The sequence below is a fragment of the Salmo salar genome, chromosome ssa05, assembly GCF_905237065.1.
Source record: "Salmo salar chromosome ssa05, Ssal_v3.1, whole genome shotgun sequence".
Taxonomy (NCBI): Eukaryota; Metazoa; Chordata; class Actinopteri; order Salmoniformes; family Salmonidae; genus Salmo; species Salmo salar.
In genome coordinates this window covers 35,854,952-35,876,146 of record NC_059446.1, presented here as the reverse complement: position 1 = coordinate 35,876,146, position 21,195 = coordinate 35,854,952, and the positions used below count along the sequence as shown (strand labels likewise).

Sequence of the window (21,195 nt, the reverse complement as noted above, 5' to 3'; positions counted from 1 at the left end):
GTGGCAGGTTGCAGTTGGCGGTGGTCTGAACTCTACCGTGGAGCTCTAGCCTTCAGCCGCACCACGGTTGTTCCAGTTAAGCCTCTCATCTACCTCATTACCACAGAGCATCTGCTTAATCTGGCCATGCACCCCCCCCCCACCCACCAACAGACCTAGCTTAGTATGCTTGCTGATACAAGCTGACTAACATACCACAAATTCATTAATAAAAACAGAACAAGTTTTCTTCAAAACAGTGTTTTATTGCAGAAAAACTGTGTTGAACATACTGGTCTTAAAGTGGTACATTCAGATCGGAGGTTCAGAGTGCCGAGGCTGGAGACTGAGGGGCCAGATGTGAAGTGCCCATTTTGTGCCTGTCTGAAACTAAGGCACCCCACCACAGCAGTCACCCGCGGACAGGGTCATTCCCCACATTCACCCAGCCTCGTGCTTTTTTGGGACGTTTTGATTATTCTTACAAAAGTGGCTGGAAAAAGGTTGCATTTAAAATACAATCAATTATTTTACTTATTTTGTGAGGCAAAACATGAGTATCCAATACTTTAAAGCATTTTAAAATAGCATCTCTGATGTAAATGTTAAAGGTTTGTTTTTGTTTTTTTAAAACATACAGAAAGTCCTCCTCCTACCCGCTGACCTAGGACACAGAGCCCAGGTAGGCGAAAGTCCAACGGCGTCTTCACGTTGGTCTGAGCACAGTCCATACTCCTCATAGCTTTAGTGTTTCAAAAGGAAACGTTACAAGGAGTTCCCTGGATTACAGCTATCTGGTGTAGACAACCCTCTGGAAACTCTAGACCCTTGAAGTCAAGGTAAATATATCATTTTCTCCTCCACAAGATGGTACAGTATGTGATGCAGGCAGTTATTGAAAATAAGAATTTGTCCTTAACTGACTTGCCTAGTTAAATAAAAGGTAAAGATTAAAAAAAATATGAGGCTGATGGAAGTACAGTACATAACATTTGGCATGGGAGCCATGTCTTGAATTCTGCCAAGTGTGATAGAGGGGAGGGGGCACCAGGCTGCACATGCTCAGTATGTCACAGGTCATGAACAGCCCTCATGTAGCTATTACAGCATCTCCAACCACTAAGGAGCTGGAATGGAGCCCATCTGGACTAAGGAACTACAACTTAAGAACTACAACCATCAGTGATGCTAATCATATGAGGAGATACTGTAATAGTAGCTACATGAGGGCTGTACATGACCTGTTATGGCATTTAAAAAAAAAAAAAGAGACTAAAGAGGTGCCAATAGAGCACCTACTCCCAGGCATATCCCTCTGTGGCAAACATAGAAGAAGCTCCATTCCAAGCCTGGATATGACTGAACTGATCTAACCAGTGCTCTGTGATCTGACCTGCGACCAGACCGGTGGAGGGAGAGGGTATAGTAGAGGTGTAAGGTAGGATATACCTGCAGGGTGTGTGTGTGTGTGTGTGTGTGTGTGAGATACAGATGATATGGGATAGCACTGGGCACACATCTGGTCTGAAGTAACACAGGCATACTGAAGAAGCACAAAGCTGATCATTCGCTACAACAACAAAAAAGATTCATGTAATAAAAATATAGAAATTTGTGAGAAATTACACAGAATAATAAATATGTCAAATAGATTTTTACATGTTCCAAAACATCTTCCCATATAGTGTCTAAAAGTGATTCAAATCATGGCATGTAGAAATGGAATGTATGAAGCACTAACGCTAGAAGTCAGAACCTACTTTCTGAAACCCATCTCAGATATCGTAAATGGAGATACATGAACATCTATGGTAGCAGGTGGGTAGAAAGCCTCACAGTGGCATTACCTATGGTGACAAGAAAGAGGAAGTCTGAAGTTGGGATCTTTACCCACCAACATCAGCACACCTTTGACAAACAACACTAACTGGTAATGGGACATATATCACTCATTTTAGGCTTTTAGTGCATGTTTGGATCCATAGGTGTGTGCACATTCGTGTGTGTGTGTGTGTGTGTGTGTGTGTGTGTGTGTGGGCATATACCAATGTGCCTTTGTGACCACCTGCCCAAAGGAAAGTCCACAGAACTCCTGAAGTCCTTTAGAGGACAGGTCATGACAACCAGATGCTAAATGTACAAGGTAGACCCAGGTATTCTGGTTAAACGCTGTAAGTGTCTCAATGTAACACACACACAGGCTGCTTTGAGGCCATGATTCCCATCCAGTACAATTGTGCTGTTGGGCACAGATACACACACACACACTCTCAGCAACATAGCTTGCAATCATTTGGACGGCGCTGGGCATGACACTTGCATCTCCCCAGCTCAGACACATTTTTGGCATCAAGCTTTAGATATTCAAACAGGTTAAGCGATATACGGCACATATATTACCTTTCAATACAATTGGGATTTTCTTAAACGATCACCGGCCTTAAGGTGGGAAGATTCAAGTCATGCTACAAACTTCGAACCAGGTAGAAATGTTGGCAAGCACAACTCATTACCAGTCATTTTGATTCATCACACACTTTGGGGAGATGGGAAAATAGAGACTTAACCCAGTAGGGGGTTGTGCTCTAAACACTCAGTATTCAAGGCAAAGACACTTTGAAGATATCCAGTAACCTGTGTTCAGTGCAGTCTGCACTGAGTGAATATGCTCTCTTTGCGTTGGACTTGACTGGATTGGAATCATGTAACTTATAAACTATGATTTGGATCTGGTGCACTGGAATTTTTGTTTCAGAAAGTTAGTGACATTTGCTTGAAAAAAAAAAATAATACAAAGCTGCCAGAAAAATACAAATAACAAGTGGAATGTGGCATTCATGAAGCCTTCTTAGTTTCATGCAGATGAATCATTCTGGGACAGTGGAGGTGTGGCTGCATGTTAGAACACAGCCGACCGTAGGAGTACTTCTGACAAGGCAGCCGTGTACGCATTTTTTCCCCCCGCTATCGTGGTATTCAAAAAAGGAAAGAAAAATAAACTCCGGAAACTCATGCCTCTCATGTTTGAACAGTCCAGTAAAAACGTGGTAAAAATGGCTTGTGCTGCGTGGGCCGTTGGTGCAGCAATCTGCACTGCAGACATGCAGAGGGAAACAGGAAGAGGGGGAAGGACGGAGGGAGCAGTGGAACAGAGGTACTCAAAACACTGCTGGAGTCATCCCTGGGTCTTTTATCATTTCTATTATGTTGTTTTCTTTGAGTTGTTTTCCATTTAAGATCAGGCAAAAGTTCAGGCAGCCAGAGTGCCATGGGCTCCTGAAAGACGCTGGCCGCAGGGTAGTTGATCCTCCTTTGTGCCCTTTACTCCCGCTCCTTCAGATGCTTGTAGGACAAGGGCGTGACGGCAGCGATCTGGAGAGGACATACAAAACACACACACAGAAGTCAGTCCACCTCTATAAACGGAAACCTGCTCCTGCCAATTGCCAACCACTGGATGGTGGCAAGACCCAGCCACACCATGACACCGACAGCATTAAAAGGATAGGATGCAGCCCCCCCCCTCCGGGTAGAATTGACAACATACCCCCAGACAAAATCGATTGGACACCTCCCCTGAAAACAGAGATCAGCTGGAATCTATCATTGAATGTCTATTGCTCTGATTGAACGTGATCATCAACCAGGATTCTAGAGAAGTGTGTGGAGCCCAAGAAACCCATGACCATGAGCAATAACCGAGGGGTTAGACATGCGAGATTAGCCCCTTGCTTTACCTGGATGTCTGTAGGAGTCCGTCCTCTGAAGGCTGGGAAGAACAGATAAAACAGGTTAAACGAAGATGAGGGATGGGAGCGTAAAGCCTGGTGTTAACACTTCACTGCCATTCCAATAAATGGAACCCAACCCCTCAGATGACGGTCAGTTCGTTGACGTAGTAAAGCTCAACATTTAATATACCTGGCAAAGCAACGGCATAACATGCAGTCAGCTAAGCTCGATAGTCGCCACTTAAAATGAAGTACTTGCAAATGAATAAACACGAGGCGCCAATGACACACAAGCATGTTATTGCACATGCAACCAGGGGTAAAACATTTTTAACAAAAAGTGGCAGATGACGAGGTCTGCAATGTTTAATTACATATATTGAGCCGAAAGAAACACCAAAACAGACTTACTCACATTCACCCTTTTAACATGCACACAAACTGATGACAGACGAATCCCCAGCCACGGGAGAGTATTCTTTTCAAAAAGGTAACATGAAATCATTAAAAAGAGCACATGCAAGGACACAATGAGCAGTTGGTCTACTTGGAGGCTGAAAGGAGCATTCATCATTGTCCTGGCGACGCCTTTAGTGGGTCATATTGAAAAAGCGCCAACTTCTGACACCAATTTCAACATTCAGTCAGTTGAATGTTTATCGAAATCTTTTGACTTAACTTTGTCCATAAGGACGTACAGCGTGTACACATGCAATAAAGGATACACCATACTGTCATCATATGGCATTGGGCCACTACGAGCCATCAGAACAGCTTCAATGGGCCTTGATACAGATCAGGGATGGGCAACTTTCATGGGGCGGGGGACACCAAAAAATATAAACTCATCAAGAGGGGTCGCGGTTGCTCGTGGGTCTGTGACCTCAAATCCATACACCCCCACTGTGAGCAAAACATTTTAGTGAGAAATGTTTGCAGTTTTTAATATTATATCTGAGTGAGACTGACTAACAAAATCAAATGGGGTCCCCCCCAGCAGGTAATTCAACCACGATAACAAGTTTAGGTAGCTGGCCACAAAACCAATTTAGCAATCCCCCCCAAAATTGCTGACATGGGCTAATTGACTGACTAATCAGGGACTTACTGCTGATGCGCAACCACATTTTGAAATTGCACCTTGTGTTTTCTACTATTCTAACTCGCAACAGTAAGCTGAGACCCCGACACAGTTCCACCCCTGGCATAGAGTTCCAGACACTTTAGAATCGATTGGAGGGATGGGACACCATTCTTCCATGAGAAACTCTATAATTTGAGGTTTTGTTGATGGTGGAAAACACTGTCTCAGGCGCCACTCCTGAATCTTCCAGAAATGTTCAATTGGGTTGAGATATGGTGACAGACATGCTGAGCGATTATCTGAAATGTTGGTTATTTTTGGGTTTTCAAACTAATTGACTAATGCCAGTTAAATGATGATATTCCAGTGAGCTCAATGTCCAGATTTTGCAGTTTCTCTAGAGATGAATCAGATCAAGCCCAAACTGTGTGACGTAGTAGGGAGTTGTAGTTTCCAACAAGCCAATATTCTAAATAGTTTAGAGCAAAAAAACGTGATAATTAACTACAATGACCACAATCCATTTGTCCGGTCTGTGTTTATTTTACACCTGCTACATTAGGTTAGGGGCGGCAGGTAGGCTAGTGGTTAGAGCATTGGACTAGTAACCGAAAGGTTGTAAGATCAAATCCCCAAGCTGACAAGGTAAAAACATGTCGTTCTGCCCCTGAATAAGGCAGTTAACCCACTGTTCCTAGGCCGTCATTGAAAATAACAAATTTGTTCTTAGCTGACTTGCCTAGTTAAATAAAGGTAAAATTAAAATAGTGAGGGGCAGACATTGAGAAGAGATAGAAGAATGTTTGATTGAGAGGGATTGAGAGCAGTTGCTTTGCGAGGTGTCTACCTGAAAATATATGATTCAAGTGTGATAAGTTGGTATTCAGCAGTCATATAAGTTTGCCTTATTTACTTTGAAGAACTACTAAAATAGTGATTTTGTCAGACAGCATAGGCAGTAGCTCTTTGGAGATAAGATGACTTGGAATGAAATAATAAAGTCAAATAAAATATTTCTGTTGTATATTAAAGTAATGTGAATAAATGGTTAAAACTGTAATGGACAGTCACTACCATCATGGGACATTGATTAATTGTTTTCTTCTGTGTTGTTAAAGCATTCAACCCACAATGCATTTCAGGGAAAAATAAAATGATTGAAACCGAAATGATTTAATCTAACGAGACCTGTGTGTAAACCCCCTACGCTCCTTTGAGACCCATCTTTAAAAAGTCACTGAGATCTCTCCTGGCCATGGTAGCAAAAATAATGGATAACTGGGAATTGATATACCTGACCCTAAGCATGATGGGATGTTAATTGCTTAATTAACTCAGGAACCACACCTGTGCGGAAGCACCTGCTTTCAATATACTTTGTATCCCTCATTTACTCAAGTGATTCCTTTATTTTGGCAGTTACCTGTATGTACACATATCACAAGCAAAATATGAAGCAGACATTATGACGAACACACTTTTCAGCCAACCAATAAGAGTTCACCACACAGGAAGTATGTGTTATGGTAAGTGATAGAGGGCTGAACCGAGCTCTTAAAAAAGGATCTTCCATCTTGAAGGCACAGAAAGCAGGATTTGGAGTAGAATACTGGATTTTGGTTACAGTTAAGGGGTAATGGTCCCCGGCAGATATAGGCTGCTAAAGGGTGTGTTTTGGGGGTTATCTGATTGGTTTAACTAGGCCGCAGAGTTGGGGCTGGTACCTGTTCATAGGATAGTATTGGACTCGTCTGAAAAGGTTCTCATTAGCAAGGGCCTGGCTGAAGAGCGGGTTTCCCCCTCGCCGGACTGAACCAACGGCTTCTTCTGGAAGGATCAGGCAAGACACACTAATGACACCTCGGTGCTGACAGAGACTTACAAGACAGCAAGTGGACAATGTAATGTAGTTTAAAACACACATACTCTCCCTGGCGAATACGCTCTCCACAACCCAATGTTTGTCAGGAGGGACAAGTCAATGTTTAGGAAGATCTCACTGTTTAAGTGTTGTTAATCTCTATTCTATAAAGGCCAAACTAAGCTATCTTAACGGACTTATACACATTATTGGTACAGCCTTCCAAATACTTCTGACACACATTTAGAGCAACACGCATCTCTGTAGTGGCCCGTTGTGGGGGGGGGTCCAGGGTATGGGGTTGTCTGGGGCACACTGGCATGCAGGTTAACCTCATGTGTTGGCGTGCCGCATTCAACTGGACAGGCATGCAGAGACAGCAGGCACAGGGGCAACACAGGCAGCTAAGACAATGACCGATGCACTCGGTCACAGTGGTTAGAACCTTCAACATCACTATGATCTAAACTGGGAACCTCTAGAATGGGCATCAGTGTGAGGATCAGGCCTAACCTGTCAAGGGAGGGTGGAAGCTGGATGTTATAGGATGCCACCTGAGTCAGGCAGGAAGAGGGAGGAATCTGACAAGCAGGACAGGATAGATAGGAGGAGAGAAAGGAGGTAAAGAGCATACAGAGAGAGAGACCTCAGTCACTCCAGGAGTAGCTGTGAGTGCTGGCGGTCTGCGACAGCATGAAGATAGTGGACGTTCCCGACGAAGGAAGTCGTTGCTTGATCTGCGGCAAAGCAGGCAGGATAGAAAGAGAGAAACAGAAGAGGCGATAAAAAAATGGGAGGGAGAAAGAGTAGAACGAATGTATTAAAACAGAGCATTGGAGATAAGTGGGGCAAGAGGGTTGGCCTTTTCTGCCGAGGCCCTAGAACTTTCAACACTGTTCCTCATTGGTATCAGGTTAGACTCTTGCTGTTAGACGTGTATTGGTATAGTGGGTTAAATGTAACTTTTCTTGGTCTGAATTAAATGAAATGTTAACTTATTTTACTTGCTAGCAAAAACCAGCACAAATAACAGAGCACCCAGCATATATATATAGTTGGTCCCATGTTTCATGAGCTGAAATAAAAAGATCCCAGAAATGTCTGTCTGTAATAAATCCCTTTTGTGGAGAAAAATGTATTCTGATTGGCTGGGCCTGGCTCCCCAGTGGGTGGGCCTAAACCCTTCCAGGCTCACCCATGGCTGTGCCCCTGCCCTGTTATGTGACATCTATAGATTAGGGCATAATGAATACATTTCAATTGACTTATTTCCTTATATAAAATGTCACTCAGCAAAAACTTTGAAATTGTCGCATGTAAAGCTTACATTTTTGTTCAGTATCGTTCATTGGTAAATGTAAAACATTTACATATAAATCGGCCATACAAAAAAAAAGGATTTGTATGAGGATATGTGGGTTTGAAAATCTATCGAGTGATAATATCATATAACTTGTGAAATGAATAACCAAATTATGAGTCATCACACCATTACTAATACTTTGAATGGAAACTAATTTACCTCTTGGGGAGTTAAGGGACACATTATACCAGGGGAGAAGAGGGGAAAATGAGATCATTCCTCTGATCTCCATCCATATCAACAACACAAATCAGACCTCTATGGAGGAGCTCTTTAATGTACGTTTCGAGCGACGGGCTCCGTCAAGCATGCCCGAATCTTCAAGAAGACACAAACGGCTACTTGCAAGGACAAAATGTCTATTATGAGACTCTTATAATGCATAAACAGAAATATCTAAGCATCAGACACACATAGCCCATAGAAATGATGAAGGACACGAACACAGGAAAACTACTATGAAGTGTTTTGAACAGTTGTTTTTCCCTTGAACATCAAAACGATATACAGATCGAGAGCTAGATGTGTGTGTGTGTGTGTGTGTGTGTATAGTACCTGTCGTGAACGGGGCCAGCGCGGCTTGCGGAGGACCAGCAGCAGGATCTCAGGCAGCAGGCTGAGCAGGATGAGGAGGATGATGACCAGCCAGGCCGACACAGAGCGCAGCATGTTAGCAAACACAAAGTAGAGACGCTGCTGCCGAAGGAAGGGCCTGACGGGAGGGAGAGAGTTAACAACATTCACACAGGTCAGTCCAAATAGAGCGGTCACCGACCACGGTTCTGGAGCACTACATGGCGAGCAGGCTTTTGCTCCAGCCCACCACGAACACTGATTGACGTATGTTTCAGATGATCCCGTCCTCACCATATGATCCCACCCCAGAAGAAGCTGAAGACCATGTAGAACGCCAGCGAGCCCCAGATGACAAAGTGATTGATCCACGTCCAATGGCGCGTGTCCATAGCCAGCTAAAACCACAAACAGAAGAAAAAGTGGTATCACTGGTCTGAAAATGTATTTCAGTAACACTATTAAGTTCAAATGTCCTTTACCTTTAGCGTAACGGTGAAGACAAGGACAGTAAAAACAATTGTTCCATACGTCCAATTCCCAAACACCTGGCCATTGTCCTGCAGGGCGGGGTTACTAAAGAGAAAGCGGACCCCAAAGAAGAACAGGAGGCCCTGGTAGACCCCAAGTAGGGTCCAGTACAGGAAGGGGCCCCAACGCAACATGGCGTTCTTTGCTACGTCCCTAAGGAGAGAAAAGGAGAGAGAGAGAGAGAGAGAGGAGGGTAGGAAGGGAGGACCACAAGAACACAAAGACGGAGGGTTGAAACCACTTGCTTGTGTCGTCATTATCACACTAGAAGCATAGCTAGTGCATTTTCTATGTAGGTGCAGAATACATAGTGTAGTTCCCGGATCTACCTGTAGAGGGTGGCGTTGCTCATCAGGACCTCCATGCAGATGTGCTGCTCCAAGAGGCTGTAGGCCAGGATAGGCATTGAGGTGAAACAGATGTTGTACATCGTCAGATAGGCTGCGTCGTAGAGGGGCTGGGGAGGACGGGGGAAGGAAGGGGGGGGACAGGAGGGATTGGGAACCCAGGGGTTAATTACACGGAGAGGAGAGAGAGAGAGCTCACTCTCGCGCACACGCGTTGACAAACACACAAACACCTAACACAGGAAGAGGGCTCTATAGCGTCGAGCCTGTTGCTGTGTGGCTACATGTCGAAGACATCCTTTGATATATGCACACAGATGGTTCTGAGAGAGCAGGTCTAAGCTGGGGGGCATCTTTTAAACGGAGATGCTTAGACCGAGTTTACATATCAGAAGTTAGCCGTGTATACTAAGAGATGTGTACCCTCTCCTGCGAGACCTAAACATGTGCCAAAGGAATGAATACATTGCCTAAAATGGCGAAGACTTACTTGATGTAACCAAGGGATGTACTATGTAATGTACTAGTCATATTGTATACATAACGTGCATGTAATATGAACGCCATATATTCTCACACACATTCAAGGGTTTCATGTAGTAACCAAAAAAAAGTGTTAAACAAATCCAAATATATTTTAGATTCTTCAAAGTAGCAACCCTTTGCCTTGATGACAGCTTTGCATTCCCTCAACCAGCTTCACCTGGAATGCTTTTCCAACAGTCTTAAAGGAGTTCCCACATATACTTGTTGGCTGCTTTTCCTTCACTCCGCGGTCCAACTTATCCCAAACCATTACGATTGTGTTGAAGTTGGGTGATTGTGGAGGCCAGGTCATCTGATGCAGCACTCCATCACTCTCCTTCTTGGTCAAATAGTACTACCACAGCCTGGAGGTGTGTTGGGTAAATTTCCTGTAGAAAAACAATTGATAGTCCCACTAAGCGCAAACCAGATGGGATGGTGTATCGCTGCAGAATGCTGTGGTAGCCACGCTGGTTAAGTGTGCCTTGAATTCGAAATAAATTACAGACAGTGTCACCAGCAAAGCACCTTCATACCATCACAACTCCTCCTCCATGCTTCACAGTGGGAACCACACATGCGGAGATCATCAGTTCACCTACTCTGCGTCTCACAAAGACACGGCGGTTAGAATCCAAAATTTGGACTCATCAGACCAAAGGACAGATTTCCACCGGTCTAATGTCCATTGCTCGTTTTCTTGGCTCAAGAAAGTCTCTACTTCTTATTGTGTCCTTCAGTAGTGGTTTCCTTGCAGCAATTCGACCATGATGGCCTGATTCACGCAGTCTCCTCTAAACAGTTGATGTTGAGATGTGTCTGAATTTCTGAGGCTGGTAGCACTTGATGGTTTTTGCGACTGCATTTGAAGAAACTTTAAAAGTTCTTCACATTTTCCGGATTGACTGACCTTCATGTCTTAAAGTAATGATGGACTGTAGTTTCTCTTTGCTTATTTGAGCTGTTCTTGCCATAACATGGACTTGGACTTTTACCAAATAGAGCTATCTTCTATATACCACCCCTACCTTGTCACAACACAACTGATTGGCTCAAACACATTCCACAACCTAACAAGAGAGTTAATTGAAATGCATTCCATGTGACTACCTCATGAAGCTGGTTGAGAGAATGCCAAGATTATGCAAAGCTGTCATCAAGGCAAAGGGTGGCTACATTGAAGAATAAATAATGTTTCAAACTTTTTTGGTTACTACATGATTCCATATTTTTGATGTATTCACTATTATTCTACAATGTAGAAAATAGTAAAAAAGAAAAACCCTGGAATGAGTAGGTGGGTCCAAACCTTTGACTGGTACTGTACACACACACACACACACAAGACTGCAGGCAATCCAGGAGAGAGGGAGTGTCAGGTCAACCAGAGGGAAAGAATATGGGCATAGACTGGAGAAGGTGCGGGGATTCAAATGGGACACTCTGCTATTTCATGTTTAGAGCATCTTTGAATCTCAGAGATGGGAGAGGGGCCTCAGCAGGACGCGGTGCAGTACTCACTTGCTGGGAAGATCCACAGAAAAACTGGTACAAGAACTGAGGTAAGATGAAGCAGAGGTTCTGTAAGCAAGTGAGAGGGGTAAAGGAGCCTGAGGTTAGACACAAAAGGTAATGGACATGTTCTTTGGTGGTGGAGAACTTGGGTGTCATCTAAACCACGTGGGCTTGAGCAGTGTCCTTTATCAACATCAGAAGATTTACTCTGTACAACTGTGGCTCTGTTGAGCTAACATTTTACAGTTGATAGACAACTTTGGCACAGTTACAAAAACCTACTCTTTATTTTTTACAATAGCCTATATAAAGATCTAAACGTGTCCGGTGCTGCTGCTGGGCTCATTCGTTGCCTTGCTATCAAATTACACAGACTGTGTGATCTATTTCTCGGTCGACTCATCTCTACACATTAGCGGTGGGGTAGGATAAATAAATACAACAGAATAGACCTAATTAAAAACAGTGATGAAGGAAATGGAAAATGCTGGGCAGAGCATGCCCCGAGTTCGTGGCTGAGTAGTACCATGGTGAAATTGGAGCAAGAAAGAAGACTGACGCGCCAATATTTTTTAAATCTGCTCCATTCAAATTACACACTCCACTCTGCTCACATCCTCTATTCAGCTGAATTTAAGATAACATTTTAGAGGCCCCCATCATGGTAGAGTAGAAAAATATTAGCATGTTTAAGCCAATGTCATGCAATTCTACACAGTTCTCCATGGAGCGGAGAGAAGATATTGCCGTTTTAAAGCTACTTTCTGCAATTCGCCATGGCTAATTCTGTGTTCTTTTGCTCAAAGATAATAAAATCAGTACTGCTAAATTCATTGTTTATGGAATTTGCAATTCACCCTGACTGTCTAGCTTTTATTTTGGTAATTGTTTGTTCTCAAAGATTATATTATTCAAAAATATATAGTTCCATTATCTTTTATACATACTTTATATCTGTTTTAGTTGTTTCATTTGACAAAGTGTTTTTCCATCCTGAAAATTAACATTTTTTATTTTACACTCTGGATTTAGGCTTACCGAAAAAAACGCTTAGGCGGCCCGCCCAAGGATTTAAATGGCAGACAAATCACTGCATATTACTCCCACATAATCCTCATATCTAATGCTTTTTCTTTTGGCGGCAACACAGGATTAGGTTTTATAGCTCCAAACAATGACCGAACCTGTACCTCATCTGATGTGACCAATAGTCATGATCCTCAGTTAACATAAGCACAGTAAGTTATGGTGCCTACATGTCGGTGCTGCCCCCTACCTTGTAGAAGAAGTATTGCACCAGGTGGGCGATCCGAACGTAGTAGAGGTGCCCGTGTCCTAGTAACAGTTTCTTCAGGTGCTTGAGTTTAGGGATGGCATAGTCACTGTTCCTCACTGCCTGGCGACCCTCTTTACCTTTTATACCTGAGACACGGAAGACCAGGGAAAATACACACTTTTACATCTCACTGAATTTAATTGGAAACCATTCCAATATTAAACAACTCATAATTTGAATCTATGGCGATATCACAGCGTCTCACCGATGCCAATGTGTGCCTCCAGGATCATACTGACATCGTTGGCTCCATCTCCGATGGAGAGGGTAATAGGGCTGCCTTTAGAGTTCTTCACCATGTTCACGATCTATATAGGAACAACAGAGCGGAAAGAGAGTGAGGAAAAAAAGTTGATTAAATCCCACTTGGTTCTGCATTCAGAACAAGACGCCTAGATGCAAACGTATTCAGCCATTTGTAATATCATTACCAGGTGTAATGTGGGTAAATACAGATTTTTTGTTGTTGTGAGACTTCAAACTGGTTTACCTTTAACTACTGTAGCCATATAGAGTTAAATCTACTTAATCTATCAGCAAGCGCCCATGACAACGCCTCACCTGGGCCTTCTGTAGGGGAGCCATACGGCAGCACAGAACAGTGGTACAGTTCTGACAGATCTGGAGTAACAGACTCTTGTAGTGGCTGGAGTCAGGAGAGGCGTTGAACACTAAGGACAGAGTGGCTCCGTCTATGATGAAGCCGTAGTCCTGCTTAGCTGAAGACCAGCTCCTGGGAGGGAAAGAGAACGCAGAGCTTTCTTGTGACTAATCGAAATGAGAGCAAAACTATTTAATAGTTCCAAGACATCATTTGCTCCCAATTGTTATCATTTTACGCCAAATTATCATCAATTTACTACCAATGATTATCAATTTACTACCAATAAAATGATCAAAAGTAGTAACATTGAACTGTAAGTAACTCCAACGACCCTCCTTCAAAACCTCCAACCCTAGACTTGGCACTGACCTGGTGACCCCAGTCTTAACCGGTGGAGCGTCCTGCACTGCCCTCTTGTGGTAGTCTAACAGCACCTCATGCAGGCGCTCTTCTCTCCTCCTCCCGCCGTCCTCCAGGGTTCGCACCGTCAGTTCCAGCAGCTCCGTGCCCCTCTGGAACAGCCGGCAGGCGTAGCACGTGGACTTGGCCGTCTCCATCTTGTCCCCCGTAAGAACCCACACCTTCATGCCAGCCCTCTGCAGGGCCTCCATTGTCTCTGCTGCCTCCTCCTGCAACCTGGCCACAGAGGGAGGAAGAGGAAGAGGGAGCGTGAATGATGAGTGGCAGTTTGCAGTGAAAAGATAACAGAAGGGGTGCGTCAGAGAGAATGAGTGATGACTAAGTGAGACTGAAATATGAGGCAGTGTGAGAGCCGGTGTGTGAGACAGTCAGTGAATGCACGTGTCTGTCTGACAGAATGACTGAATACATATAGAACAGAAAACAAATGCACCCAACTCCCACCGCACCCACAATTTTACCTCCGCACATGAATGATCCGTTTGCCTCTAAAGAATGGCTGTGTCCAAAATGGCTCCTATTCCCCTATTTACATTTACATTTTAGTCATTTAGCAGACGCTCTTATCCAGAGCGACTTACAGTAGTGAATGCATACATTTCATTCATTTTTTTCATACTGGTCCCCCGTGGGAATCGAACCCACAACCCTGGCGTTGCAAACACCATGCTCTACCAACTGAGCCACACATTTAGTGCACTACTTGTGACCAGGGCCCATAGGGTGCCATCTGGGACACAGCCTGAGAGTTAACCCTGAGCTGACTGTGTCCACCCACCTGTCCTCCACAGCGGTAGCTCCGATCAGGCTCATCCCAGTCTCCACCTGGTTGTAGACAGCCATGAGTTTCTCCTCTCGGTCATCCAGGGCCAGCCTGGCTTCCCTCAGCCCTGCGTCTGCCTGGGCGTACTCTTCAGAACTCAGCAGCTTGTAGGCCACACACAGCGTCCGGTAGCCTTCCTGAGATATGGCACAAACACACACACACAAGTCGTAAGTTACCAGTCAACACGAGCAAACACTCTAGCTGTGCGTTTTATAAATGTGCGAAATCTAGACTTTCAATGTACCTGTTGCATCTGGTAAATAAATTAGGACCGTAAAACGTTCGTCTTAAATCAATGTACACAAACAAAAAATGGTAGCCTTCCTGGGAGACCTTAGACAAATGCACAGACGTACAAAGTCACTGTATAAACATGAAGTTAGTGAAGCGAATGGGGCAGAGACCCACCGTAGCGTTGCGCTCCACGTGCATGTGTATCCTGTCCACCTCCTCCTGCCTGACACGGGGGAAGATGGAGGAGTCGGCCCCCTTACAGAACAGCATGATGTCCCCTGAGCAACCAACACAGCCAGGACACGTCAGGACTGGGGTTACAACACACAAAACTAAAAGCTAATAGACTAAAAAAGCTGTCGGTTCATTTCAATCTCACCGCATTTGGATCGGACTATTACGCTCATACGCCTTCTCACGGGGTCAAAGTTCAACACATGAAGCAGCTCGTACCTGCGAGGGGAAATCAGATGGCCATGTCAATCAAAAGGAGAATGTTGAATGATAAATTAAATCCGTTAATAACATGAATCAAAACTCATCACTTGTTGACTTACGTTTCAACATCTTTCTCTCTGTTCATCACTCTCATGTTCTTGCTCTCCATACCTAAGAACGTGAAACCATACCTATAGATGGCGACAAAGACAAGAAAGTGAGCCGCACTGATTACACAACACACTAATCAAACCAAATCCACATGGAAGTTCATTTGTGTGATGGATTGATTGATGAATAACAGTGGCACAGGCCCTGTCCCTTACTTCATGGCTCCCTTGACCAGTGCCACCTCGTCGGGTGAGGAGGCGATGAAGCCCCTGAGCTCTGCAGGGTGGACCATCTCTCCGTCCAGCACGCCGTCCACCCGGTCCCCAACGCCGTCCTCCTGACCCGTAGACTCCTTGACCTGCACCGTGTGGCACAAACACAGAGCCCGCAGGAACAGCTCCTCCTCCTCCTGAAAACACACAGACGCACGTTACTTATTGTACTGTGTGCCATTTACCAGAGGTGCATTCATTAAGAACCAAAACGCAAAATGGGCTGAACTTGTCCAATAAGAAACTATTGTTTTTGTTGCAAAACGTTTTTTTTCTACAGTGTGCAAATGAATGTTAGAATGAATACACCATTTGGTATGTACTTTTATATGGCACAGTAACAGTTTACATTATTTCACGACCTAACAACTTCTGTGTCTATGGGCTGCAGAGTTCAAACTACTGGCCATTAATCACACTGGATCTGTCACAGGTTATGTTAGGTCACATGTGATGCTTGTTATTCTGTCAGGTGACCTCTGTGATTCCACCAGCACACTGGGCCATTTGATGCCCCTATGTTGGCATGCCTGACTGGCACAGTGATGAGGGGGAGGGCAGATAACTAGTCCTTCACCCACCCTGCCAGCCTTCTGCTGCAGCATGCTCACGGGTCCATCTGTGACACAGAAGCCGTCCAGCTCGGTACTCGAGTCACGATTCTTGTACTGGAAGCCGTCGATGCAGCACTCGATGAACTCCATGCTGTTCTGGGTCAGAGTGCCCGTCTTGTCCGTGAACACATACTCCACCTAGAGGACACAATGGGAAACTGCAGGGTCAGACAAATACCATTTTCACACAATCAAAATGTTTTAATCAAGCCCTTTCTACATCAGATGTCACAAAGTGCTTATACAGAAACCCAGCCTAAAACCCCAAACAGCAAGATGTAGAAGCAAGGTGGTTAGGAAATACTCTAGAAAGTCAGGAAGCTAGGAAGAAACCAGGCTCTGAGGGGTGCCCAGTCCTCTTCTGGCTGTGCCGGGTGGAGATAAGAGTTCATGGCCATTAAGGCCAGATCGTTCTTCTAGAGGTTCATAGATGACCAGCAGGGTCAAATAATAATCACAGTGGGTGCAACAGGTCAGCGTCTCAGGAGTAAATGTAAGTTGGCTTTTCAGAGAGCCACACTACGGAGCCAAACCAAGCCAAGTCAATCTGTACTGGGCTGGCTTGGATAGGCATCTACCATAGTTCCTGGAACCATGCTGGAGAGGACAATGTGAATAGAAAATATCTGCACCAGCACAGTACATTTCAGGTTCGGACCTATAGTGAGAATCAGGGGTGTACTCATTAGTCCAAACAGTTGCAAAACAGAACGTTTTGTAACTAAAACGAGGGTTTCTATTGGGGAAAAAACAATTTTGCAACAGAATTGGCGTAATGGACAGGCATGTGAGACTCTTCCAGGGTTGTAAAAAAATTAATAAAAAAATTCAATAAAACTTTGCGCAATTAACGGCTGTGAACAATAAGAATGGGCAATTAATCCCTGAGAGTTACACCGCATAAATCTCGTTGACCAAGCATCATCTTTAATTGAAGTAATCATCGGGCAAACCAACCGTGACTGATCTGCAACACCCCTGTTTGAGTCGGAGGTTGGAGTTGGGAAGGCACAGCCAATCAAGGCATATTAAGACCAGTTAGACCATTTGAAGAATGTTGTTCATGTGGGTTTAGGGTCATCATTCCACCAAAGACTGGGGCCGAGAGCAGAGAGGCCCTAGATCTCTAATAAACCTACGGTCTCGTTTGAATACTGAAATGCATCTCCACTTACCCTCTTCCCTTTGAGGTAATCACTGATCTAACATGACTGGGTAACTGAGAGTTCCATTGCAGTATATAGCTAGCTTTTCACAAATCCAGTCATTTAAGATAAGTGATTACTTCAAGAAAAGGAGAAAGGAATGATGCATCAAAGTATTCAAACAGGGTGGATATCTGGCCAACTAGCTACAGAAATTTGGTGGGAATCTGCAATGATAACTACCTCCTTTGGAAGAGTGGTTTTGGGTCTTATCAACGCTAAATTGGTTCCATATCTTTAACTCCTGACCTGTCCTAGCTCCTCGTTGAGGTCAGAGGTGTTGACCAGAGCCCCTTCCTGGATCTCGGGGTCGAAGAAGTCCTTGTCCCAGGAGATGAAGAAGGAGCCCAGGAACTTTTGCATCTCCACCGTCACGTACATGGACACGGGGATGATGAAGTTGAACAGCACCATGAACGACAGGAAGTCAGTAAACATATTCAGGTACTGGGGGAGAGAGGGGTGAACACAGGGAACAGTGTTAAAACACTTCCACAAACTGAAGTGCCCTTTGTAGAAAAAAACACACTCGTATAATGCAGTGCTAGAAGCCATCGGTGTAATGTGACTCTGGGTCAATGAAATGTGCCTAAAAGGCTCACCATAAGGCATTAAGTTGCATTTGAGACTGACTACAGTCAGCAGAGTGCATTATTCGGTATTAAACTATATTTGTCTGTGTAAAGTATTTTTAGCTGCGTGAAGGCCTCACCAGGTTGGCATCTTTCTCCTTCTGCGTCTTCTGGTTGTACCAGGGCTCTTCCTGGCCTGGTTGGCTCTGCCACACGTATTTGAGCGTGGTGCACACCAGGGCCTTGCTCACCAGGATACACAGGTACACCAGCAGGAAGGCATTGATAGATCTGAAACACGAGTATTAACAACCTGAAAATATACATCCACTTTGTGAAACATCTACTCCATATATATCTACTCCATATATCTATCTATATCTATATCTATATCTATATATGTAGATATATATACACACACACACCTCTGATATTTGTGTGAAGGGACACCTAATCAACTTTCTAACTGCCCCAGCTTCCTTCAATTGATCTTTGTTCCAGTGTTGTGTTTGAGACCACCTAAAGCGAGACCAATTCAAGACCAAGACCGGAGCAAATCAAGTCTGGTGGGTCGAAACCAAGACTGGCGGAGGGGGGACACAAGGGGTCCGAGACCGAGTCAAGACCAGAAAAATATAAGTCCAATTCAAGACCACGAGTAAACTTTGTCAAATCACCACCATAAAGTTCAAAATGTCCAGTATTTCTGTGTTCATCTTTCAGAACATACAGATTCTTTAGACATTCAAAATAGTGAAAAAATGCATGCTGATGGAAAACAGTCACAAATGATTACTAACCTAAACACAGTGGGGAACAAGCCCTCCTACGCCTTCAGAGAAGGCCTAAGGATTTATAAAATAATTATTCATATAATGACAATTATATTATTATTTTCAATGATGTTCTGATTTAATCTTGTGAGATTTTGTTGTAAAGGAAAGAGTTAACACTGAAGAGGAAAAAAAGATTGAATCAGGATTTTTCTTTGTTGGTCTCCGGGGAGAGATAAATCTAGCTAAGTCAGCTATCAGAAGCTAGATAAAGGCATCTGCCATTCAACTGTATTAGGACAACATTTTGGAGTGACAGTGGAATCAACCTATCACATTTTGACTTAATGCGCGGGACCGTTTTTACAAAAACGTCTGCCTTGAAATCCAACAGTTTAGTGTGCAGCGGCTGCAGCAGGTGTTATCAAAGGAGGATGTTGTTTTTTAGTTTATTAGCTTCTCCCTTTTCAAGAATAACTTTCAACAAGAAGTTAAGTTTCAAATGATCATCTAGTGAGTGGAACTGTGTTTATTGCAGCCTGCTGTTGTCAGCCATCTCTTTGAAAATAACTTGTGTGAAAGAAACATCGTTGCATTTACAGTGGAACTAACAGCATTTTAGCAACATGACATTTTAGGAAGAATGACTATTATTATTATTTTTTTAATTACATTTTCTGACAAGCGACCAAATCACTGTAGATATGGTAATTTTCATAAATTCTTATAACGTTTGGGAATTACGTGTACTAAAGGCATTTGTGAAAATTCTATAGCAATATAGAGCGGGAAAGTGGCCGTGCGTTTGGACAATTAATAGACACTGCAGTCTACACAGACCAGTGCGCTATAGCCAATCAGAACTACAGTAGGCCTTTATACAAACAAGCCACACGGGCTGCCATCATTCACTTGGAACAGGACTGTGTATTTACAGGCCGTTACAACAGCGCGACTTCAGACCATTAGAACGCATTCGCCAAAAGCCACAAAAAGCATCTGAATGGATTCGTGTAAATATGTAAACACCACGGGAGTCCTCTTTCAATTGAGAACTTTACAGTCCCGTTGATCAAACAACCATGAAAAAAGGTAGGCCCTCTCCCCATCAGTTATGCACATCAACAACAAGATCAACTAATGGTGAATTATATCAATCGTGCCTTGAACTGCATCCATGTATTCTGCCAACAATGCCTTAGTGTACGTTATGGAACGCTGAATCAAATAGAACCTATTTTTAAAAACGCTTATAAAGTTGATTTTGTAGCATAAACTGGGAATTTGATATTTGTGGCTGATAATATGATTGTCCTTTTCATATCTGCAAAGTAGTTAAAACGTTACTTTGTGTGCTTTACGTGAAGTAATAGTTGTACAATTCAATTGGGAAATGCTTAATGGTTGTGTTTTTGTATTCTGATTGGGACCTACTATGTCAGAGTTTATGGACTGCTTATCCTTTAACATCATGCTATATGTGACTGCTCTCATTCCATCGGCCCTATGCAGTGGTATAGTGGTGCCAGGTACACTCAGATCTTGCCAAAAATGTTCTCAAACGGCCCACCTAACGAAGGAAAGACACCTTGTGTGAAATATCCTGTGTTCTGTTTTTTTAATGAGTTTTCCTATCAATTTTTCAGATTTTCACTCTCAAAAATCACAATTTGTTTTAATAGAAAAATACTAAACTTTAACGGTCTAAGTCCACAACAATGCTTGAACCACATCAATCTGATTGGGTGGGCTTGTCAGGGCCTGGCTCCCAAATGGGTGGGCCTCTGTCCACCCAGGCCCATCCATGTCTACGCCCCTGATGCAAACAGCGCATGATGACAAATGCACATTACAAATAGTCTTCTAATCAACACTTCGGACTAAACTTTTTAAAAACCTGGTTCGCATACCCATTGTTGCCTTAATTAGCATTTACTGGTCGATATAAAGTTGAAACGTCTTCCCTACTCGCATCATTCTTCTGTGAACTGCTCCGTGCCAAAACCAGTTGAGAGCTGCACACTTGCTGCCTGCAGATGATATGCGGCACGCGTGTGAATATATGTCACGTGCTTTGCGATTGTTTAGGCTACTTTGTGCAGGATTTCTCTATTGTACTACATAAGCGATAAGCCGTATACATCCACTACTTTGTTACGCATCAGCAGGGATTAAGAAGTGAGTATACGCAATACCCACTGAAAAAAAAGGGAAGTAATAGTTGCATTGAACTGTGGGTAGACAGCTTATACCGGAGTATACCCTCCACTACACGGCTGGC

General features: G+C 43.7%; 1 protein-coding gene across 6 annotated transcripts in view; it reads right to left on the bottom strand.

Moving 5' to 3' along the window:
- Positions 1-221: 221 nt before the first annotated feature.
- Positions 222-21,195, bottom strand: part of LOC106604740 (phospholipid-transporting ATPase 11C) — a 67,357-nt gene continuing 46,383 nt past the window's right edge. Inside the window, exons 11-30 of one of the 6 annotated variants that reach the window (XR_001328723.2) lie at positions 18,282-18,432; positions 17,819-18,016; positions 16,332-16,502; positions 15,694-15,887; positions 15,487-15,558; positions 15,309-15,382; positions 15,104-15,207; positions 14,648-14,829; positions 13,819-14,085; positions 13,407-13,578; positions 13,051-13,153; positions 12,786-12,931; positions 11,516-11,575; positions 9,452-9,579; positions 9,074-9,275; positions 8,886-8,989; positions 8,574-8,730; positions 7,169-7,392; positions 3,717-3,748; positions 222-3,351 (exon numbers count right to left, since the gene is read on the bottom strand). Coding sequence is in view for 5 of the 6 variants with exons in the window: in XM_014199710.2 (XP_014055185.1) it covers positions 6,523-6,621; positions 8,574-8,730; positions 8,886-8,989; positions 9,074-9,275; positions 9,452-9,579; positions 11,516-11,575; positions 12,786-12,931; positions 13,051-13,153; positions 13,407-13,578; positions 13,819-14,085; positions 14,648-14,829; positions 15,104-15,207; positions 15,309-15,382; positions 15,487-15,558; positions 15,694-15,887; positions 16,332-16,502; positions 17,819-18,016; positions 18,282-18,432 (2,584 nt within the window). In the remaining variant the exon portion in view is untranslated. The other 5 variants (XM_014199713.2, XM_014199710.2, XM_014199714.2 and 2 more) reach the window with 5 other exon arrangements.